Source organism: Alligator sinensis, unplaced genomic scaffold (genome assembly GCF_000455745.1).
Source record: "Alligator sinensis unplaced genomic scaffold, ASM45574v1 scaffold21_1, whole genome shotgun sequence".
Classification (NCBI taxonomy): domain Eukaryota; kingdom Metazoa; phylum Chordata; order Crocodylia; family Alligatoridae; genus Alligator; species Alligator sinensis.
In genome coordinates, this window is record NW_005842445.1 from 222971 (window position 1) to 246684 (window position 23714).

Genomic DNA, 23714 nt, shown 5'->3' on the forward strand with positions numbered 1-23714 from the left:
AGGCTGCGGGTCAGGTGTGCAGGGCACCAGCAAGGGGTGGGGGGCGGGGTACTGCTGTTTGGGAGGGAGGGGCAGCAGCAGGGCTCGGGGGTGTGGCTTGTCAGTGAGGAGCTTGTCTGCTCCCACCTCCCTGCCCAATTGCCCCAACCCCAGCCAATGAGCACAGCTTCTCAGCCGAACTGATCCAGGTGCGGCTCCTGCTCTTCCTCCCCCTGCCTCTGCTGCACCTCTCCAGCAGGGAGGGAAGCTGCAACCAGGCGCCTCCAGCTCCAGCAACAGTTCCCGGCCACCTTCCACCCACTCTGCACAATGAGCTATTATGCAATCACCTCTATATATGCTTTTCAAAAGAAACATAAAATAGGACAAAAACTGGTTTTTTTTAAATAAAGTATGTTATAGTAAATGTTTGATTTTTAGTATATGATTTGATTTTTAACCATAATTAATTAAAATGATATCTTCTAATAGATGGTATGTGCACAGTCCTCAACAGCTCACCAAAGCTGGTTAACTGGCCCGCCAGCTGAAATAATTGCTGACCCTCATGGCTTGCTGGTGGGATAATTTCGCTTTCCCGGCCACACGGTCCCCTCTGCTCCAGCAATCTCCCTCATCAGTGCCCACTGTGCCATCAGTCTCTGGGTCAATGCACTTATTCTTTTCCTTCTTGTTCTCTCGCCTTCTCACAAATGCAGAATCGAGTTTCCTCACATCTGCCCGTCCTAGCTGCCCCTCCTTGGACATACACACAAGGACCACGGGCATCATTTCCATGACGTGTGCTTAAGAGCACAATTCTGGAATGAAAAGTCACAGTTTACAGTTCAGGTCCATACCCCGGAGCTCAGCACACCATGATATCCTGGTTTTACTGACAGCTTGGGACACTGAGGCAACAGCATAACAGAAGGGAAGGCAGAGATGCTCAAGGCTTAATAATCCAGAGGAGATCTCCCAGTGCAGGATCCCTTTGACCTTCCAGAAATTCCTCCGGAATTAAACCTTTAGACTGGAGGTTTTTGTCCTTCCTTTCCTACAACTAGATGTTGTCCCCAGAGGTGTCTCCAGATTCCACAGTCCCATATACAATCCAGCCGACACAAGTGCAGACACTACCCATGAAACAAATTCCTGCATCATGGGGCTCTCCAGTGTATCCTACAATCGTAATCTACCAGCCTCCCCTCTTCCCACTAAACCAGGGGTGGGAAATTATTTGGGCCGGAGGGCCATACAGGGAATTTTGATGAGTCGGGTCAGCACCCACCCCTGCCCCGCCCCCTGGCAACAACTGACCAAAACTTCATATGGGGCTTTGGGCATGTGGGGAGCAGTATTTGGGAGTGGGATGAGTGCAATCAGTGACTCCCTGCACACCCTGACCTGTGAGGAGGGTGGGTGTGTGTTGGGGGGGTGAAGGTAGCGCATATGCCAGGGTAGCCTGTGCCATGTTCTCACCCATGCCTGCTGGCCCAGCCCCAGCCCCAGCCCTGGCCAGCACATAGTTTCTGGTGGGGCTGTTCCCAGTGTTACAGCAGCCAGCTGGGTGCTGCTCTGCTTCCCTCTCCTCCAGTGATGGCTCTTCCTCCCACTCTTGGCCCTGCTGCACCACTAAGCTTCAGCTGGGCAGCTCCTGCTGGAGGCGAGGGAAGCAGAACAGCCCTGGGAATAGCCCCACTGGCAGTTCTGCGTGGTGTGCAGGGCCTGGGCCATCAGGTGCGAGCGAGAGTGCAGCGCATGCTGCCCCAGCAGGAGCAGGTGGAGTTCAGCTGCATGCAGAGTGTGTGGGGGCAGCTGCGGGCTGGATCCAGTCAGTTGGCAGGCTACATCCAGCCCACGGGCCATACTGTGCCCACCCCTGCACTAATCCATCTCCAGAGCCCCCATTGTTCTAATACTGCCAACCTTTAAGGGATTTTAAATGGCTGCCCTTTCTTGTGCTGAGTTGGTCTGTCACAGGCACACGTATGGTCCTTGGCATGGACAGTTTTAGGGACAGAAAAGTGAATTTGGGGCAGTGAGTGGCTGCCATGACTGTTCCAGCTCACCGCAGCTGGCCTCATGAGCTAAGTTAGTCACTCATGAGCTCTGGTAGGTCCCAGTAAATTACTGAAGACATCTGTGACTCTCACATTTCCTGTAACACACATCAGTAGTAAAATTTGGGGTGGGTGACTGGGGCACCAGTCTTGGATGCCACCTCAGGAGGGGAGTCAGTATCTCCCCCCACCCCACTGGAGTCCATGCCCCGGCTGCAAGAGCTCTTGCAGCATCAGCTGGGGACAGACACCTCGCTGCTGCTGTAAGAGCAACAACTGAGGCAGGCAGACCATGCTGCAGTGGCAGGGGGAGGCAGCTGAAACAGCCAGGGAGTGTTGATAAGTCCTTGCCATGGGTACGACTCCTGCACACCTCTATCATCATTCTCCCAGCAGGTTTGTCCAGGGGGCAAACTGCTTCTTACGCCTCTAACACACCTGGCCTGTGTACAGCTCACAATGTTTCATAATCTTTCCTCTGGCATCCTCTGGCATCCTCTGGAGATACCTGGTTAGTGCTCTCCTGTCTAGCGTCGACTTCTGCCACTGTCAGAGACAAGGATACTGCGCTAGGTGGACCATTGGTATGATCCAGTATGGCACTTCTTATGGCGGTCCCCACTTCATGGGGACCTCATGCAATATGATCTGAGCTCAGCAGAAGGTACCTCACAGGCTGATGGACATGTATCTTATCCAAACATGCTGTCCTCAGGCGACCAGACAGTCCAATGTGTCCAGCTGCAGCCCACAAAAGAGAGGAGAGTGACACTGCCTTTCTCCTCCACCACCCTTGAGCCCTCAGGGCCAAATTTGTTTCACAAGAGGACCAGAGCTGGGCTACAGGCTTCCAAACACCTGGGGCCACTTGTGCTACTAGGGCCTGTCACTCACTGAGTTTATGAAGAAGTTCACAAATCTGTTTAATGGACCTGTCTGAGGCCCTCAGTCCCATAGTGAATCACACCCAGCGGCTTGTGTTGTATTTTGGCGCAGGGTTGTGGACACCCTGGTGAAACAGACTTACAGGTCAGGGGAGACATCTGTGCCATCAGCCCAGACCCACTTCCTTCTTTCAGAGTTGTACAGCAATCCAGTCCAGTATGGATAGTAGTGCAGATAGCTTCCACGATCTTCAAAATAGTGAAACGACTCTGTCAGTATGAACTCCTGCATGGGAACAGGATTCAATGGGAAGGAAAGTGAGATCTCTCAGGTGCAGCATGGCAGGAGTTCCCTGCGCAGTATTGCCATGGAGCTCTGTATAGAGATTATCCCTGTAGACAGCCTCGGTACTTTGCAATCTCAAACACCCTGCAAGTAACGCTCTGGCACCTGCCACACACACACACACACCCCTTAAACAAAAACATGAGATGCAGAAATACAATTAAGCCTATACCTGTATAAGCCACCCACTGATTTCTACACAATCAGAGAGGCTTCCAAGGTGTTTTACCCATTCACAGACCTCCCAGTACTCAGAACCCCACTCCTGGCATCACCTTGTCAACACTTGGCCACGGAAATCAGCCCCAAGGCCTGACTCCCAGCTGACTCAATTTACTAATCTGATTTTCACCAATATGTCAACAATAACACAGACTCACCAGTTCAGCTGTGCTTCTAATCGTGAGCAGACTGGCAAAGTGAGAACTGCAGGAGGAGTTACACTTTTCCCAAGGTCCCTTTTCAGGAGAAAAGAGGTAGGACTTCTTTGTTTTGTGACTCCACCGCACCAGACACTTCTCCTCTGGAACAACACATACTGCATCAGCTCACTGCACTACCTGATCACTCCCATGCTGGTGACATTGCCATCAGGAAGGAGGGAATTTCATGCCCACCATGTTTCTCCACTTCCATTTCTTGTGTCTCATGGGCCCTATATCTGCGGGGAGCTCCTGCCCCACATCTCAAAATGGGGATGGCCCTTTCCCCATCAGAAGTGGCAGCTGCTGCCATGCAGGGAACACCAGGTGCTGGCTTCCCCGGCTGTATGGGAAACAAGCCAGACCCGCCAGAGAGCCACCACCATCTTGGCTGAGGCCAGACTAATCCTTTCAACCCAGACTGGGCTAGGGGGCTGAGAGCTTGTCCCTAGTAGGGAACATGGGCAGAAAATCGGAGCATCAGGCCTTGACTGAGAGACTCCTGTCCCAAAGCTGGACAGAGGTGGTAATGATTGCTGTGGGAAATGGTTTTCCTCTCCTGTAAGGCTTTTCCAAAGCAAAACATTTTCCTGTCCTGAATTCAGACAAAAGGAAAAATCTTTAAAGATTTTCATTAAATCAAAAACCCCATTTATTTTGTGTTTGCATCAAAAGAACATTTCATTTGTGTAATCTGAAAGATTTGTATTTGAGTTACATTATTTTAATCCTTTTGTGGCTTTTCAGAATATTTTTGCACCTTGCGCCTGCACCTCCATAAGGATCCCTTATTCAAGGAATATTTTGAAAAAGGAAATGGCATTTTGCAGTGCCAAGACAACCCCACATTCACAATTTGGCCTGCCTTGAAAATATCTCCAAACCCACAATTTACCTTTGTCAGGAGACTGATCCTGTGGCATTTCTTGAACACTTGTGTTTGGGTCTGGGCAGGACAGCGGACATTGGATGTGGGTTTTCTTCTCTTTGCTCAGCTCCATGACTGAAACATCAGAACAGCGCAATGGCATCTGTTATGATACAGACTTCAGCAGTTTTGTAACCGTAACATTACCTGTATTGTAGTGCCACACAAGCAGCTGAACTAGTATGACTGAATGGAGCAATTGTCCAATAGAAAAGCAATGATTTTCTAAACAGTTCACCACCAGCTCCCTTCCCACCTACTTCCCCGGCTTTGCATATGGAGGTCGAACAGCTAGCCCAAGCCCCCTGGCTCCTTAAAGGTTGTCTCTTTTGAGGTATTAGAGCTAGAGCTGCACAGGCTTCCAGGATGCTCCTTGGGGCCTGTCAGGGATCTGTAGCTACTCTGGCTTCTAAGTATTGGAGACATTTCAATTCTCCAAAAAATATTTGGGTTTTGCTCTGTTGTCCAGCATGATCCAGAGCAGACTGCAACACTGATCGGGCTTGTTCTCAGCTAGTGCAATGGCAAGAGTCGCCACTAGACCCAGTCTGCAATTTAGTACCAAAATTATTTCTTAAGATAAAACAGTTTCTGCAAAACTAGCATCTTCTGTGAGGAAATTTCTGTTTCAGTTTTTTGCATCAGGAAAATCATAACACTTTGGTTTGTTGAACTGAACTGAATTGGTATCTGTCAAGGTAGTTTGGCCTTAAACCCAGAGGAGCAATGGGAAAAGAGGCTCCTCTGGAGACAAGTTATAGCATCATGGCTGTAATGGTTTCCAGGGCCATGCACAGCTCCCTTTTGATTCTGCCATGGGGCTGGAGCTCCAGGGCTTCCAAGCCCCAGTGCAGGATGCTGAGCACTTCCAGCCTTGGATTTCATGTCCTGATCAACAATGAAGAAACTCCCCAAACCACAGCTTGTTTTTGTACATTTTGAACTTGAGGCCATGGCCAACTCTGCCTGCCATGGTTTAAGAAAATCATTGTAACTGAAAATAGTGCCGAGTGCCCAGAGGAGCCATGCTGGATACCACAGACCTGCTGAGACCCTCCCCACAGAACTCCATAGTGCTCTCCAACAAACACCATTGCAGTGCTAGCCCACGGCAGAGATCTGCACCACGGCCCAAGCTCATATCTCCAAAGCAGGCACATTTTGAAGTACCAGCTCACAGGTAGGGATGTGCAGAACTGAAATTCCATTTAGAAAGTCCACCGTGTTAAGGTACATTTTCCATGTATAAAAACAACATGGATTTTTCCATATTAAATAGCACCAGGGCTCCTTTTTCTAAAAACAAGCAGCAGGGCTGCAGGCCCCATTCTCAGCTGGAGTTAATCAACCTAGCTCCAGTGTGTCCAAAAGAGTGAGGCCCATTCATATCATTTAAAGGTCTAGCTTTTAAAACAGACATGTGCAAACTTGTAGGAGATCTAGTAGCTTAAAATAGGAATAGTCAGGCATGCAGGAGAACACACACACTGCACATGATCTGTTAAAGGGGTTGAAGCCACTAATAGTGGAAACCACGATACAGCAGTGTCATCAGCACTTTCAGACCAGTGTCACTGGTCTGACCCAGCACAGGCTACACCAGTGGTTAGACTTATTCTCCACCTACACACCTAGAAGATCCCCATGGCCACCAATCAAATACAACTGCTACCATGGGGTGCATAACCCCTAATTACTTGAGCGCTTTGCCCTGAAAGGCCTTGCAGTTTAGCAACTGAACTGCTCCAAGGAAGAGGGTGGGCTGCATTGTTTCATATTATGAGGCCCCTCCCTTACATTAGTTTCTTCCACTTTGAAAAAAAAAGAAAGAAACAGAAGCCTATACAATAAATTTAGCAGAAGTTGTTGCTGTCAGATTGTTCTACATAGACCTCTGGATCCTCCCAAATCGTCTGTGCATAAAACGAAACAAAAGCTTTTCCACTTGATTCTTTTCTGTAGAGTACTTCACATCCAGAAATTTCAATTTCTGGCTTCAAATGTTTTCTTGTTTTGAAATGTTGTTCAGGTCTAAGGAGAAAAATATTGGAACATTTTTGCCTTCCGTCTTTGTGTAACAGCTGCGAAGGCTTGCTTGGCTGCAAGCTGAGTAGGTGAGCTGCGCCTAAGAACTTTGCAAGAAAGGCAGCAAAGTTTGCAGAGGGTGAAATAGCTTTTCCAAACAAAGGGTATGCTGTGCACAATGCATGCTTTTTACTGGAGGATTTGAACTGTAACCAGAGCCCCCATTGCAAACCCTGGGCTCTGATTGGCTACTATGGAGCCATAAATCTGAGGAAGGGAAAAGCAGCCGGAGAGAGAAGCTATAGGACAGCTACACCAGCCTGAAGAAAGGGACAAAGACTCAGCCCCTCCTTTCCCCCCCTCCAGGCAGAGGGACCAAAGCTGAGGCTTGGTGGGATGGAAACTTCAGGACAAAGGACAGCTTTAGTCATCCCAGGAGAAGCTGATTCCTCGCCGAGGGTAGGAACTGTGCAATCAGGAACACAGAAGGAAACTAAAGAAAAGAAGCCTGTTTCCTGCAGTGGCTGATTGGAGACTTTTTTTTTGCTGAGTTACCAAGAAAGAGCAGAGTCCACCTTCCGGGGAGCAGCAGAAGCCTCGCCTCTGCCACCTCGTGGTGGATCATAGTTAAAGCTGTATTTCCATTTCTTGTTATGGGAAGGGGAGTGTGACCAGAGGGAAATCAACCTGCATTATGAAGAGGAAACGGTTTTAAAGTGTTATAACTAGGTGAATGTAATCATTGAGGTTGTGGTGGAATTATTCATCTGTTGTTGCACTTGTAAATTCTATTCAAATTGTTCGTTTTATTATTAACTATTGATATTATATATATATATCTACAGATATATAGATATCTATAGATATATATTCTCTTAATTAATCATTTCTTTTCTGTATATAGTTGTGTATAATAAAGAAACCCATTTGTTTATTGGACTTAAAGTAAATTCTTGGGCAGTGAGAGTGAGAAACACACCTCTCCATGGGACACCTCAGTCAGCAGACCTACCTGCCTGATGGGGTTCCCAGCGCTACTGGCACCCTAAGGATCCAAAATCTGGCAAATCGCCTGGTCTAGCATGCCAGCGAGAGTTACATTTGAAATATGTTGTTTGACCTGAAAAAAAAACTTATTCCTCCCAGGATACTCAACAGTTTTTTTTTTTAAATGATATTGTTTCAGATCAATCAAACACTTTTTTTCCCATTTCCCAAGAAACTAAGGTTTTCCCCCTAGTCTAGTTGCATGCCTTGAAGAGCTGTGTTTCTGAATTATTTTGGCTTTAGACTGAGCAAAATGTCAAGTGCTGGAAGAGTGTTGCTGCATGTCTACTCAATTGTGTGTCTTAAAAACAGGGTAACACAGCAGAATAGTGCAAAATGACAGCTCTTGCTCCCTGTTTCAAATGTCTTGCTCTTTCTCTAAACTCACATTACAGCCTGGACTATAAACAGCTTCTGACCTGGCATATCCATGCCCCAAACTTGAGAGCCAAAGTCTCTTTTGTCATTCCCTAGGATTAGCTTCCTCCAGCACAAATCACTCTCTCAGCTTTCACTTGACTGAAGATTGAGAATTTTTTTGTAGGCATTGGGCAAGGAGGTGAATCTCGCCCATTGATCAGAGAGGACAGAGAAGTCTCATAGTGCGCATTTGATTTCAATGCAATCATTCTCACAGTGCGTTTGATCAGAAAAATGCAAGGGAGAATCATATTGCCCTTTTAGGCTTTTTTTTACAATTTATCACTTTGGATTCTGATTCAAGTTTGTGAAACAAATGCAATAGGCAAATGCCTCATTCTCAAATGAAGTGAAATGGGCCTTGATGTCATTGTTCCCTTCAGTATAAATGCATTCTACCAGCCTTCTTATGCTAAATTTAAATGGGTTTGATTAACTTGTAACAATGACCCAAAGTTTCTCTTCTCTCTTTTCTTCAGTAATCTGGGGGTCATTTCTGATATTGGCCCTTTGACACTTACCATGGGTCTTGTCTACATCGTAGTAAGCATTAATATAACTCAGAAAGTTTTATCTAAGTTATACGTTAAAGCTCACTAAGTACCAGAGTCTTGATCCAGTTCCTATGCAGCCCAAAGGCTGAGACCAGAAGTTAGCTAAATTTTTGGTCTAAGCCCAGGGACTAACCAGAGCCCGTGGATTGTGGGTCCCAACTCTAGGAACAAAATTAATCCTCTTATCTCTATGGAATAGTCCCGCGTTAACATATGACATGTTACATAATACTCCTCACTTGAAAAGGCCTAAATCTGCTGCATTTTGGTAACGCTTAGCATGTTTTACCCTGCTTGAATGCTCAGATGCAAGTGTTTTAAGCGTGGTTAACACACATTACAGGTGATATGTAACAACCCTCTTAGGAAAATTGCATAAATTTAGAATTTCTGAAGACCTGAAATATTTTGGTCCTAAATCTTCCCACTAAATTGCCCTGGTTTACCTCTGTGTCAGGGAATCTTCATGGGGTTTCATTACAGTTCCTATCTTTTTCAGAGTCTTTTCCCACCAAGGAACTTTTCAAATGCCTAATTGATTTGAATTCTCCAGATAATAAAAGTGGCCTGAGGACTCTGGATTACACTTTGTTTCTTTTATACCTTACTGTCATAGATGTAAAAGAAAACATTTCCTGAACTGACACTGTGCAGGGAGAAGGAGCAGAGACAGAACATCTACTTCTATTTTTGAGACATTTTATGTCACCGGCATGTCTATATCACCTGATTTCTACTTATCTAACTCCTACCACTCTGTATAAGTTTACAGAGCAGGATAGGGGGAGCTTGGGTTCCCATTACATACTTACTCTTGGCACCATAGATCCTGGCAGTGATCAGGAAAAACAGGCACAGCAACATTATCCCGAGTACCAGTGGAATGGGGGACCATGGCGGGGATGCTGGGGCAGTCTCTAGCAGAGGGAGAAGAAAGAAGAGAGAAGAGATGAGAGGGGAAGTCTTCCTACCTATGTAGTGAGGGTGGGCTGGAGAGCACTGGAGCATTTCCTGAACCTAGAAGCCAGAACGCTCCACAAAGCACAGGGCAAAACTCCTCAAGAGTGTCCCCCACTGACTGGACAGTCACTATGACTGGACAGCAAAGAAGATGTTTCAGTAGAAGTGTGTGCATGGGGCTGCTGGAGCTGGAAGACAAGCAGTTTTTGCTCCCTTCCTCAGCCGTACCTCTCAGTGGAAAACTCTCCCTGACTTAGGAGACATATTCCAGGGAGGGAGCATGTGTTCCTGTAACACAAGGTGCAGATCACCAGATGTTTATATACAACTGACCAATGCAGTGTTGGATTCAAGAGATCCCCTGTGCCTGGCCAGGACTGCGAGGCTGAGTGACCACAGCCATTTCCTTCACCTAGCAGAGCACTCTTGGAGGCACAAGGCAGAGAGCAAGCAGCACTGAGGGGAGAGCTGGGGTTTCTTGTCTCTATCACGTTCTGTCGTGACAGAGGGGAATCGCAATGGCTGAGCTCTCATCCAGGCCAAGTGCACTTGATTGCCCCACAGCCCCTCTCTGCCCCACACCATACCTGTGTGCCCAGCATGCTGAGGGATCTGTCTCTGGAGCGCTGGAGGAGTTTCCAGTCTGAGGTCTGATGAGGCGTCGTCCTGCCCATGCATTCCTAGCAGGTCCAGTGCAGCTGGTTTGGACTCAGCCAGAAGTAATTCAGGGCTGGGTTGGGCCATCAGGAGGAACTGGTGGGTCTGAGTGACTCAGGTGCAGCAGAAGGAGCAGCACAGAGCTATGATTGAGAGGGAAACAGTTACCTGTCCTGAGAGAAGTGACACAGCCACAACATGCTTCTATTGTGCACTAAGGCAATCCCAGAAAGTATTTCCAAATATTCCACAACATACAAATAAGGAGGGAGAGAGAAAGTCCCCCTGCAGTGGCAAGAGCCTGGCCACTCCCACAGGTCAGAAGAGACTGAGAAGATCTCTGAAAATATTCCCAGCTGGCTGTGACAAACACTTGACAGTTCAGTGCTTTTAAGAGTAGGGCAGTGACCTCCATAGCCAGTGCCCCCTCTGCCCCACATCTCTGAGATGAGCAGCCACTGCAGACTATAAAGCAAAGTCAGTAACCTCACCTTTAGCAGTGATCTCATTCCCTCTAAAATTCCCCACTCCCACAACACATGCATATGATCTGATACACGTGCCAGTGCCTGTCCTGTGCCCACTGTTTTGGTTTTTGAGATTACAGCTCCCTCACTGAGTGGCAGAAAGTGTAACTATCACATGGCAGTGCTGCCTCAGGCCATCCAAGGGGAAAACTCCAGCCTTTCCATGTGCACCCAGGCAGCCTCCCCTCCAGATGAACACAGTTCCTTTTACCTGTGACCTGTAACCACAACTGACCCCAGTCTCTGGGACTAAATCCTCCCCTGTCCAATGCAGGACAGCTGAATCCTGCCCACTCTAATGCTCTCTTACAGCAATGACAGCCCTGGAGCCCCATGGAAGGGATACCTGCATGTCTCCCAGGTGGTGATCAGTGGCTAGGGTTCAGGAGCAAAATGAAGAACAGTGTATCCCGAGTGAACTGTGTGAGTGTAGGCATGGTCAGGGGCTGAACCTCAGAGGTCATGAGACAGAAGGGGTTTACAGTCACCTCCTCCTCCTCAAAGAGGCCCAGCCCTCCCAGGACAGGAAGGCTGATCGCCTCTCCACTGTCCCAGCACAAACCGCACAGGAAGCCTCCACTGCTACTTTGAGATGTGCTGCTCCTACACACCATGCACAAAGCACGGAGCTGTACCAGGTGGGTGACAGCTGAGGGGTGGAGGATACTTCACAGACCTGGGCTGGGACATGGTGAGAAGTGGAGGAGCAGCACAGGCACAGTATACAGAAGCTCAGGGACGAGCAGTGGCTTCTGCAGACACTATTCCCTTGGCCTGTCTCAAGCCCCAGGCTCCGAAGCCCCAGGGAGTGGCCTGGATAAGGAGGCAAGATGCCTGGGATGTGTCCCCATCAGCACTTCTGAAGGGCTTCGATGATGGAAGGGCATGAGTATCTTTGTGGGCACTGAACCTGTGTTTGAACCAGTTACACACATGATAATTTATCAGTGACCTTTATTCTGCTACTGTAACCCTGAGTCTGAGGGACAGTTGTTCAGGAGTAGGGGGAAATGAGGCTGGAACCCAAAAGACAGGTCAGACACAGTGGGGCTAGGCTAAGGGAACCAGCAAGAGAAAAGGGGCCAAGGCTGGCAAGGCTGAGACCCCAACAAGGGTATAGAGGCCTGAGGTAATGTGCTATTGGGTTGGGGCCAAATGCCCACTGAAGTCATTGCTGTATTTCATGGTGTATAAGTTGAAGTTTGAAACTCAATTTTTAACTTAAATTTCAATATCGACTTATACACGATATCACCATTCCCTGCAAGTGGCACCAGGCTCAGCACACATGGTAGGTGGGGCCAGGCTCGGCACTTGGCTGGCTCATGGCAGACAGGGCTTCTCACAGTGGACAGGCACTGCTCAGCTGGCACAACCCCATCCCCTGCAAGCTCAGCACCACTCTCAGGGGATGGGGACAGGGCTGAGCTCGGCACTCGGCTAATGCAGCCCCATCCCCTGTGAGCAGTGCTGGGTTCACAGGGAATGGGACCATGCCAGTTGAGCGCTGAACCTAGCCCTCTCTGCTGTGAGCGACACTGCTGAGTGCCAAGCCTATTGCCACTTGTAGTGGACAGGGCTGGGCTCAGTGCTTGGCAGCACCACTTGCAGCAGATAAGGCCAGGCTTGGCACTCAGCTGGCATGGCCCAGGCAATGCCACTCGCAGGGGTGGGGCCACACGGGCCAAACACCAAACCCAGCCCAGACTTACACACTGTGTTTATGAAAATCCTAACTTTTCGCATCAGAAAACTGGGGTCAACCTATACACTATGTCAACCTATACACCATGAGATACAGTAATTCGTAACATCTGCAAGACATTGGCATAGCTATAGGGAAATTTCAGAGACCATGATTATCCCCTAAGCCTGCAAGTACTCTGAGAGCCACCAGTGGGCTGAGAGGGCCCACCAGGCCCAAAGTAAGACTAAGATCGATGGGGCCAGGGTGGGACCTGCTGGTGGTCAGAAGAACTGAGGGCTCACTCTAGGACCCTGAGGCAGCTTCCCTTTCTAATACTCAATACTTACATCAAGGCATAGCAGGTGAGAAGAAGAGGAGGGTATGCAAGAGTCAGAGCAGGGCGAGGACTGCATGGACACTAGGGTTGCATTGCAGCCGCCCCTAGAACCCAAACATTGCCATAGAGTGTTATGTCTGCTGTTCCAGACAAACAAAACATAACTTTACTTATGTGGCAACAGCTTGTGATAAGTTAATTTTCTTGTTACTGATTTTTATCATTCTGGAATTATTTGACCTAATGACTTTTCAGAGGCCACGATCCAGGAGGATCCAGGTAGTCAACCAAAGACTGCAGTGCTGGTGTCATCGGGAAGGCTTTGGCTTCCATGACCACAGTCCGCTCTTTGGAGAGAGAGGCAGCGAGCTGCTGGGAAGGGACGGCCTCCACCTCTCTCCGTTGAGGAGGAGGCTCTTCTCAGCCAGACTGGCTGACCTACTCCACCGGGCTGTAAAGTAAGCCCGTCAGGGGATGGGGGGACTACTGCCACTGCTCACCCACTGAGCGACCCTTGCAAAGCCAGCAGGCCAAGGCACATAAGGGATCCCACCCCAGTCCCAGCCCTGGAATAAAATGTAGGCAGGGCAAGGGCTCCCAAGGGGACACTTGCGTGTCTATACACAAATGCCAGGAGCCTGGGGAATAAACAGGAGGAACTTGTTCTTCTGCTAAATGCAAATAACTACAATATCATTGGGATAACAGAGACCTGCTGGGACTCCACCCATGACTGGACCGTCGGTATAGACGGCTATACCCTGTACAGGAGGGATTGAGTGGACAAAAGGGGCAGAGGCATAGCTCTCTATGTCAAGGAAAGCTACATGTCCCTGCAAGCCGACATTGGCCCCATGTTGGATGACTTAAGACCCTCTGGGTTAAAATATGTGGAGAACATGGCTCAGGCACAGACACAGTGGATACTATGGTGGGGATCTACTACAGACCCCCTACCCAGAGTCAAGACCTTGACCAGGAGTTCACCAGGGTATTGGCTGAGTCTGCGCGCTCCCGGTTTATGGTTGGCATGGGAGACTTTAACTACCCAGAGATCTCATGGGAGGAGCGCTCAGCCAAATCCGAGTGGTCGCAAAGCTTTCTCTCATGTGGATGACCTCTATCTGACGCAGGAAGTCTACAGGCCAACAGGAGGTAAAGCACTGCTAGACCTTGTACTGGCAACCGGGAATGACCTAATCAACGATCTAACGATCGAAGGGAAGCTGGGTGACAGTGACCATGAGCTGATCACCTTCAGCATCTACCATAAAGCTGGCAAGTCAGTCAGTAATACAGAAGTTCTCAACTTCAGGAAAGCTGACTTTGACAAGCTAAGGAGGCTTGCCAGAGAGGCCCTAAAAGGTCACAACCCAATGGAGAGGGGAGTTCAGGACAACTGGTTGCTCCTCAAGGGAGCAATCCTGGATGAGCAAGCAAAGTCCATCCCATCTCAGAGGAAAGGCAGCAAAAGGGCACAGCAGCCCCCTTGGCTCTCCATGGATCTTAAAAGGAAGGCCTACAAAGGATGGAGGACTGGAACTGCCACCAAAGAGGAATACTCTGCTCTGGTCCAGACCTGCAGAGAGCAAATCAGGAAAACTAAGTCTGTGATGGAACTCCAGCTAGCAACAAATATCAAGGAAGATAAAGTCTTTTTTTAGATATGTGGGGAGCTGGAGGAAAAGCAAGGGCAACATTGGACCGCTGCTAAACCGGATGGGACAACTGACAACCGATACCCAGGAAAAAGCAAACTTGCTAAATGGGCACTTTGTGTCAGATTTTCACCAGTCCCATGGGGCGCGTCTGCCTGCTGTGGGTCAGGGAGGCCCAGGTGAGGGAAGATTCGTGACCTTATGAAGGAACAACTTGATAGGCTGCATACCTTCAAGTCAGCCGGCCCTGATGGGTTACACCCAAGGGTACTCAGGGAGCTGGCGAGCATCATAGCTCAGGCCCTGGCACAGATCATTGAGAGCTCTTGGCACTCTGAAGTGCCCAATGATTGGAAGAGGACCAATGTCATGCCTATCTTCAAGAAAGGGAGGAAAGCAGATCCGGCAAATTACAGGCCCATCAGCCTGCCCTTTATCCTGGAGAAGGTCTTGGAAAAGATTATCAAAGAGGCCATCCTTAACAGACTAGCTGAAGGCAATATCCTGAGGGATACTCAGCATGGGTTTGTTGCAAGTAGGTCTTGCTTGACCAATCTCATTTTCTTTTACTACCAGGTGACCTATCACCTGGACAAGGGGGAAGAGATCGACGTTGTATATCTTGACTTTAAAAAAGCCTTCCATCTGGTATCCCATGATCACCTCTTGGCTAAACTGGCTAACTGTGGCCTCGACCTCACCACAATCTGCTGGCTGGGGAATTGGCTCCGTGGTAGGACCCAGAGGGTGGTGGTCGCCAATCGTCTTAATGCGCCATGACCAGTGGGGTCCCTCAAGGCTCTGTCCTAGGGCCTATACTATTTAATATCTTCATCGCTGATGTGGACATTGGTGTCAGAAGTGGACTGGCCAAGTTTGCCAATGACACCAAACTCTGGGGTAAAGCATCCATACCTGAGAGCAGGAGGGTGATCCAGGCGGATTTTGACGGGCTCATGAAATGGGTGGATGAGAACCTGGTGGTGTTCAACACCAAAAAATACAAGCTTCTCCACCTTGGTAGGAAAAACCTGCAGCATGCTTATAGGCTCGGTAGTGCTATGCTGGTTAGCACTACAGATGAAACGGACTTGGAGGTCATGGTTGTCAACAAGATGAACATGAGCCTTCAGTGTGATGCTGCGGCTAGTAAAAAAAGAAAAAAGCTGGCCTGCCTTCATAAAAGCTTGAGAGGATGCAGAGGAGAGCCACGAGCATGATCAGAGGTCAGGAAAACAGACTTTAATGATGACAGGCTGAAAGCCCTGGGTCTCTTTAGCCTGGAAAGCTCAGGGGTGATCTGGTGGCCACCTATAAGTTTATTAGGAGTGTTCATCAGGACCTGGGGGAACATCTGTTCACCAGAGTGCCCCAAGGGATGACAAGAGCGAATGGTCACAAACTCCACCATGACCGATTCAGGCTGGACATAAGAAAGAACTTCTTCACTGTCCCAGCCCCCAAGGTTTGGAATAGGCTGCTGCCAGAGGTAGTTCAAGCACCCACTTTGAACGCCTTCAAGACACATTTGGATGCATCTTGCTGGGATCCTATGATCCCTGCTGACTTCCTGCCCCTGGGGCAGGGGGCTGGACTCGATGATCCTTTGGGGTCCCTCCCAGCCCGAATGTCTATGAAATCTATGACATTTTGCAATAAAGGGCTTACTCTGTACTTTTAAGAAGTGAAACACAATATGCACATTAACTCTGCTCTTAACAGACGAAAACAATTTGTTTACACAGGATGAATTAATATATGCTAAGGCCCAAAGCAGGCCTAAGTATTTACACCAGGACCTAACAAGTGAACACCCCTCAGATGTGTAGGAAGAAGTCACTTATCAGCCAGCCATCCCCAAACAATATTATAGCAGTGTGTCTGGATGCAGCAGCCACCAGAGGGGAAACTGCCAATGCCATTCTTCATCCTAGCCCCAGGGCTTCTTGGCAAAATCAGCCTCCCCAGCAGCCCAGTGCCTGAGTCCACTGGGCTTAGAAGCTGCAAGGCACTTTGCAGCATGTCAAGATGGAAAGACATAGACATAGGGAGATAGCATTCCTCCAAATACAGCTCTGTGGGGACAAGGGGGATACAGAAAATTCAGAATGTTTTGGGGCCAGTTGGGGCCTGGGCTATGTGTTTGTTGTTTCCTGGGTGTCTGATAACCTTTACAGACACTATTAAATAGTACTTCCATAGATCCACATAGAATCACACCCAGGGACTAGTGCTGCATTTTGGACCACAACTCAGGACAAAATTGTGACATGGATTTACAGGCCAAAAGAGGCAACTCAGGCATCCATCCAGATGAACACTGCAGTCCCCAAGTCCTATAACAAACCAATCCAGAATGGGTAGTAACATGGAAGGCCCTGCTGGAGTTCAGAATACTCCTATGACTCTTCTTTTGTGAAAACTTGCACACGGCAAAGATTAAATGAACTACAAAGAACCCATATTGTCTCAGGAACTTATAAGCCAAAAGGCCTGGAAAGACCGCTGAAGTCCAGAGAGTTGCCAGAGCACACCATCACCACACCTTATATTAAGAAGTTATCAGAAGATTGAGTTCTCACTTGCATTGTACTGACCTGCTTGTTCATTGACTGCTGCTCAAACCAAGCCCATTGGAAATTATTTCTCCATGGCTGAGTTCTAGTCCAGAGCTGAATTTTTATGGAGGACTTCGGTGAAAACCTGGGAAAACATTTTGGCAGAAAACAAAAAATTATTTCTTTCACCCCACACTTTCCATCATGTGAGTCTGCAACACAAGGATGCAGGAGCAACAAGCCTTCAGACCTTTGGCTACAGACTTTTTAAGGGATCAATGGAAAACCCTGGTGTAAAGACCCTCAAGTTAGTGAGTGTGAGTCACAAGAGTTCAACACTTTCCCATAAACCCAATGGTTGCTGATTTAGATTAATCCATTGCACAAGTTGAACTGCCACAAGTCTGCTAAAACAGTGAGTATAGACTGTTCCATGCCGTTCATTCTTCAGCTCACACCTGAGAGGCTCAGAGTATGGTGGGAGATATGAAAGGCTTCACTTTCATTCAGTCTCTCTGGCAGGTACCATCTCCTTCAGTGCTCAGGGATCAACAGAGCTGAGGTCTGAGCCCTGAGGCATGTAGACCTCAGCAGTGTCCCAAGGGCCTGAGGGTTCACATCCCCCTTTGAGCTCTAGCACACTCAGCCTAGAAAGCCCATTCTTGGCTTTCCACTGCTGATCCAGCTACCTCCAGCTTGTTAACAAGTGTCTTGACCTGGGCTACACTGTCCTCCTGATGGCAACATAACAATGCTCCTTCCTCACCCTGGCTCCTAAAATGTGGGGAGGGAAAACTGAAGAGAGAGTTGACAACAGGAAAACTGGCCTTTGTAGAAAGTGTTGGAAGGCTGTTGTAGCTATGATGGTGCAGGGAAAATGTGTGGGGTCAGGATTTGTGTGGGCAATATCCTCTTCTGTACCAACTTTCTAGTTGGGCACATGAGGTTTCCACTGGGATGCAGGTGGCCAGGACAGCAGGTATGCCCTGAAGGGCAATCAGGAAGTCAGCTAAATGGCAGTACAGGTTACTGGGGCAACAGATTGGGTTCTGGATCAACAGAACAGAGGATGTGGGTTCAGGTCCCTGAAAAACTGAGAGGGAGATCCAGGAGACAGTCCAGGGTACAAGCTGAGATCAGAAGTCAGGAGAATCAGAGCCAGGAGCTGAGTTCCAGGGATGATCCAAGAGCAGGTTTAGGGAAAGCCAAAGCCACATCAGGAATCAGAGAGCAATGAATGCAAAGCTTGCTGGAGCAGACTGAGGCTGTTGTCAAGGTATGCCAACAGCCTGTGGCTGCAGATGTGCTTAAAAGGGCTGAATGGTGCTCACAGCAGGCAATCCAGTTACAGAGAACTGGGCAGTTGCATTAACCTAGGATCAGTGTCAGGTGTGGGAGCTCAAGAGCTCAGCCCGGCCAGGCCTGGCTGATCACCAGAGATCCTGGGTTTCTCCGAGTTAAAAAAAAAACAAATTTCAGATTAAAAAAGTAACTGCAAATCCACATTTTTCCATGATTAAAATGAAACACCATTAACTAATATATATATATATATATATACACACACACACACACACATTAGTTAATGGTGTTTCATTTTAATCATGGAAAAATGTGGATTTGGGACACACACACACACATTAGTTAATGGTGTTTCATTTTAATCATGGAAAAATGTGGATTTGGGGTCACTTTTTTAATCCAAAAACTGGGGATTTTTTTTTTAATCAGAGAAAACCAGGAGCTCTGCTGATCACAGGCCCTGACAGGGTTTGATATAGACAAAATTTGGGTACCAAATACCTTCTTCAGGTCACTATTTATTATTGGAAAGCTTGTCTATATCCCTCGCAACTGTGGAGTTGGTCCACTAACAGTTCTCCCCAACACAAATACATACTTTGGTAAAAAGATCATTTTATGGCTACAGATGGTTGCACAGTACTCATGCTATACACAGAACTGGGCAATACAGTCCGACTTTGGATGCACTTACCCATGCTTGGGCTTTGTGTCCTGAATTGGGGAGAAAAACATCCAAAACCCCAACTTTTTTTTTTCTTTTTGAAAAAACAACTTTCAGTTCCTGCCAGGGAACTGTGCCACAGTTTGGTAGAATCCTTGTGATGACTTACAGTGCAAAGTGCTTGGAATAGTCACCTTGGCTAGCGTAGATCTGCTGCGAGTGGTTCCACAGAGTTCTTAAATTAAAACTGCCTGCCTGTAAAGAGATCTGCACCTCAACCCAGGCTCAGCCTTGAACATTTTAAGGAAGAAGCCCACAGTAGCAGGGTGTGGAAAACTCAGTTCTGTTTAAAAAGTCTGTCAAAGTTGCATTTTCAATGTAAAAATAGCACCAATGTTAGCATGTGTTATGGCACTGGGACTGCATGTGGAAATGCTTTCCATTTTCTAAACACAGCTGTCAGGGTTTCAGTCCAACCACTCAGCTAGTATCAGTCAACATAGCTCTAGCAAGTCCAATGGAGCTAGGCTTATTTCCACCAACTATTTGGCCCAGAATAGCCATGTGTAAAGTTGCAGATGCTCTCACAGCTGAAACAGAAATAGCCAGGCGAACAGAACATCACGCTGAATATAAAGGTACATCAGCTGCTGAAGGGGCTGAAGAAGCTAGTATTGCAAACCACAATGGAGCTGTGACCTCAGAGCTGTCAGACCACAATGTCACTGTTCCCGTCCAGAATGACTCAGAGCAGGCTGCAGTGGTAAACAAGATTTCTCTGCCTGTAAATCTGCACAAAGTAGTTCCTGTGGACTTACTGGTCTGAGGCTCAGCAGGACATGAGCTGCTGGGGCAGGGTTATCACATTATTTTTTAGGCTTGTTCTTGTGCTCTCTGCTCAACTCACTGGGTGCGCCTACATAAGACACTACTGAGAAGTGGTTACTCTGCATTTATTTGGTACGTGTACATGTTACTGCACAGTAGCACCAGTGAACATCTTTTAAGTGATGCTTCTGCACAGTAACTTAATAATACTGCACAGTAACTTATTAGCACTGTTAGTGCTGTGATTCTGATTCTCCTGTTACTGTGCAATATTATACAGCTACTTTGCAGTCAGCGTCTTATGTAGATGTGCCCACTGATTCTTAAACCTCAGAGCACCCAGCAGAAACTTTTGTAGGAGAGGCTACCCACAGACACTGCTCAGATGTGGTTCATATCAGAGTGGTGAAAAAGCACATATGACATTAGGGCACTGCACTGATTCATAGACCTTGCAGAAAGACAAAACATCAAAAAAGACTGGTAGCAATCGGGGCTGCTAGAGCATTTACAAAAGCCTCTACATCTTGCTCTATTGCCTGTGTTGAAAACAAGAAAGGTTCTTAATGGCACATTTTCCTGTGAATTTCTTGGAATGAAAAGTTTCCATGTTGGAATTGAAATTTGTCTCGTTTAGAAAAGTTGTTCAGGTGTCTGTGAAAAATATTGAACCCAACAAGAAGACTTAAATTAGAAAAACACATCCTTTCATCCTTTTGAAAGTATTTTGTTTCAGCCAAATGAAATTTATTGTACTTGGGATTCTCCAGAAATTTTTAAATAATGTTTTGAATCCTCCAGAAGCTTTTCCCTGATTCTTTGATTCCAAAGCAAATCTGAAAAAAAAAAAAATCACTTTTTCTCAACCATTGAAGAGTTGTGTCAGAATTATGTTGGTTCCAGATTCAGTGAAATGTCAAGTGCTGGGTGAGCACTGCTTGTTGTGTAAGCAAGTTTGTGATTTAGGCCCCAGGTGGACATTAATGTAATGGCAGGGGTGACTGGTGCCTCCTGAGTCTGGGGGGGCACAATTTGTGGGCAGGCCCAGGGGCAGGCCAAAAGACCTATATCCACTCCTATACTTCTGTGCCACAGCTTAGTGCCCCACCCCCGCAACATGCCACAAGCCCACACAGCAAAAAACTGCAATGTCCTGAGGGGTGCCAAGTCAGGGGCCAATCTCATGGGGGGCACATGCCCCCCCCCGGCCCTCCCTACCAGTCACCTGTGTTTAATAGCGCAATGAGATTTGATCCTAACACTCGAATCTCCTGCCATGCTACATGTACATGGCAGGAAGCACAATTTTGGGATCATGGATCAGATCACAGTCTTACTCTTTCTATTTGCCAGCCTGCAGGCTCCTGGCACCTGGCCTTAAACTTGATGCATGGGGGCAAGTTTAAAAATACTTTTGCACTATGAATAAGAAATAGGAAATTCAGAAATTCCCATGATACAACTGATTCTGAAAACTTTAAACTAGAAGTATAAAAACAAACATTTCCAATATTTCTGCTCAAAACAAAGAGATTTGCCATATTGAACTCAGATTTCATAGTTCCTTTCATTTGCTGACTTGGAAGCCAAAGTCCTTCACTAAAGCTGTTGTTTACCAGTAATAAAACTGCTGATGAGAAAAAAATGTACACTGGCAAGTAAAATAAAATTAAGAAATATAATTGAAAAATTATGACCAAAACCCTAGTATTCTATGGTGAAGTGAAGAGTGTCTTGGCCTCATTATATCCCAGAATATAAATGGATTTTACCCTCCTTCTTAAATTGATACAGATTATTTAAGACACAAGTGGCATGAAAATATAGGTATTTACATGCCTGAATCCCAGGGGAAATCAGAAGCTCAGAATATTCAGTTGTCTCAGTGAATATCAAAGTGTACCAAATTCAACAGAAATATTATTTTTCATCTTCATTGGTCTCCCCCGGACGTTAAAAAATGATATATACAACCAGCAGATAAATGCTGGATAAATGTAATACATGCTGGATAAATGTAATACATTTCAGGCACTGTTTGGTGAGAAGTTTTGGTTATTCCCAATTATCAGTTCTTTTTGGAAGGTAATTATGAAACAAGTCAGGATTGTTTCGAACAATACCACTGAGTGTGTCTACACATCACCAGATGGCGATATTAGTACTGTGCCATGTTTTACGGGAAGTACTAAAACATAGTGCAGTAGCTGCCCATACTATGGTGTACAGGTGGTGCATGGTTAGATTCACTGGCTACATCCTCCTGCCACTGCCCCCGCAATTGACTTGCAGTAAGCTAAGGGAGCTTCTTTCCACTGCTGCCTGGCTGCTTTCCCAGCCATGTGCATGTGTGCACACACACGCACACATGTGGTACCTCCTGCGCCCCACTCCCCCCAGCCCCTTGCAGACTGGAACTCTGCCAGGCTGCAAGGGGAACCCATGGTTTCCCATGTTTTTCCATAGTGAATGGAAAACCTAAATCCCTGCACATGATACTGGGATGATAGTTGACTGTATCCAGGGGAACCCAGGATGAATGCTGTCCCGGAGTCATTCAGCCTGGGACTGGGACTTGATGATCACATTTCAGGACTCTCCCACCCAATTAGGGGTGGGTGGTCATCCTAAGATAAGATAATCTTTGAAGATACAGCACTATACACACAAGCACTATCAGGCAGCAAAAGGTTCTCCTCAGCTGGTAAATCTCAATCCAAACAGTTCAAACTTCAACTCTTGATCAAGAAGAGGATGGGAGGAGCAGAGAATGTGATTTCGCCTATGATTTCCCTGGGAATTGCCCACAGGGACAAGGCCAGCCTGAATTTTTCTCTTGCAGAGCTGGGGATTTCCTTATGCATGAGCGGAACCAGACAGCCCTTAAGATCCCTCAAGCCCTTTGATGCTCTGTCTGTATAATTTATTGACTCCTGTGGGCAGCAGCCCAGGAACGCACACCACTCACCAGGGAAACATGCGTTACTTCCCCTTGGTAAGACCTGTGCCGCATCTCAGCCAATAAGGTCCAAGAATGCAAATGACCTGGAGGGGGAGACTAAGGATTGGCTGAGAGGGATGCTGCTGGCATTATGACATCAGCCTCCCAAGAGCAAGGTTTGGCTATTGAGTCACAAAGCCCTGGCTCAGGATCACCAGGGGATACATATACCACCATAGGGGCAGTGTGTGAGGGGACTGGATCCCAGGTGGATTATGCTGAAGCTGTGTGTCCCCAGGTCAGGAGTGTCATTGGAAAGAAGACTGGGAGGCTCCCACAAATCCCAGGGACAAGAACTATCGAATGTCTGATACTGAGGGGAATAAGCTAAACTAGGCCTCATAAGGTCAGTTACAAGATTTGAATCCACAAAGGAGATTCTGGGATGGCACTTGTCATTCTCACTCCACAGGCTCTTCACTATCCATAAGTCACTGCAGCATGAATCATCTTGGGGTCCATCCCACCCAGACTGGCTGGTAGGAGTATCCCTGTCTTCTGGTCACTCCAGACCAGGGCTTTGGGACTTAATGGTCAAAACCACCTCACAATTACATGGTGGCATTATGACATCAGAGACAATCTCAGCCAATCCTCAGTCTCCTCTTCCAGCTCATTTGCATTCTCATATGTCATTGACTGAGGGCCCAGCTTTCACACTTGGGAAGTCAGACCAAGGCAGGAACATGGTTCCCTGGTCAGAGGTGCTGAGCGCTGCAGCCCCAGTGCAGTAATTGAGTCCTCAGTACATGGAAGATGTAGCTCAGGAGGTCTGGGCAGTGTGGGAGAAAGCTGGATGGAAGAAGGAGATGCCGGGGGAGACCTCCAGGAACAGGGAACAGGAAGGAGAGAGTGAGAGAGTTAGGG

General features: G+C 47.5%; 1 protein-coding gene across 3 annotated transcripts; it reads right to left on the reverse strand.

Moving 5' to 3' along the window:
* Positions 1–438: 438 nt before the first annotated feature.
* Positions 439–18157, reverse strand: LOC102373837 (C-type lectin domain family 1 member A-like). Of its 3 annotated transcripts, none has more exons than XM_025212129.1 (8): positions 17974–18157; positions 17092–17197; positions 10216–10428; positions 9481–9585; positions 4590–4697; positions 3653–3795; positions 3070–3212; positions 439–800 (listed from the first exon to the last, which is right to left on the reverse strand). In XM_025212129.1, exons 3-8 carry the CDS (start codon positions 10370–10372, stop codon positions 656–658), a joined length of 801 nt encoding a protein of 266 aa, XP_025067914.1. In that variant the 5' UTR covers positions 10373–10428; positions 17092–17197; positions 17974–18157; the 3' UTR covers positions 439–655. The 3 variants fall into 3 exon arrangements, with proteins under 3 accessions (XP_025067914.1, XP_025067913.1, XP_025067915.1); XM_025212128.1 differs by having other exon boundaries at positions 17819–18157; XM_025212130.1 differs by lacking the exons at positions 17092–17197; positions 17974–18157 and adding an exon at positions 10544–10647.
* Between the last annotated feature and the right edge of the window lie 5557 nt (positions 18158–23714).

Bases quoted from the DNA above. Each gene is read 5' to 3' on its own strand.
- LOC102373837 (XM_025212129.1), bottom strand. From the start codon at position 10,372: ATGGCCCAACCCAGCCCTGAATTACTTCTGGCTGAGTCCAAACCAGCT. The intron at 3,796-4,589 runs GTAAATTGTGGG...GTGTTGTTCCAG, and splicing joins GGATCAGTCTCCTGACAAAG to AGGAGAAGTGTCTGGTGCGG. The intron at 3,213-3,652 runs GTGAGTCTGTGT...GTTCCCATGCAG, and splicing joins TTAGAAGCACAGCTGAACTG to GAGTTCATACTGACAGAGTC.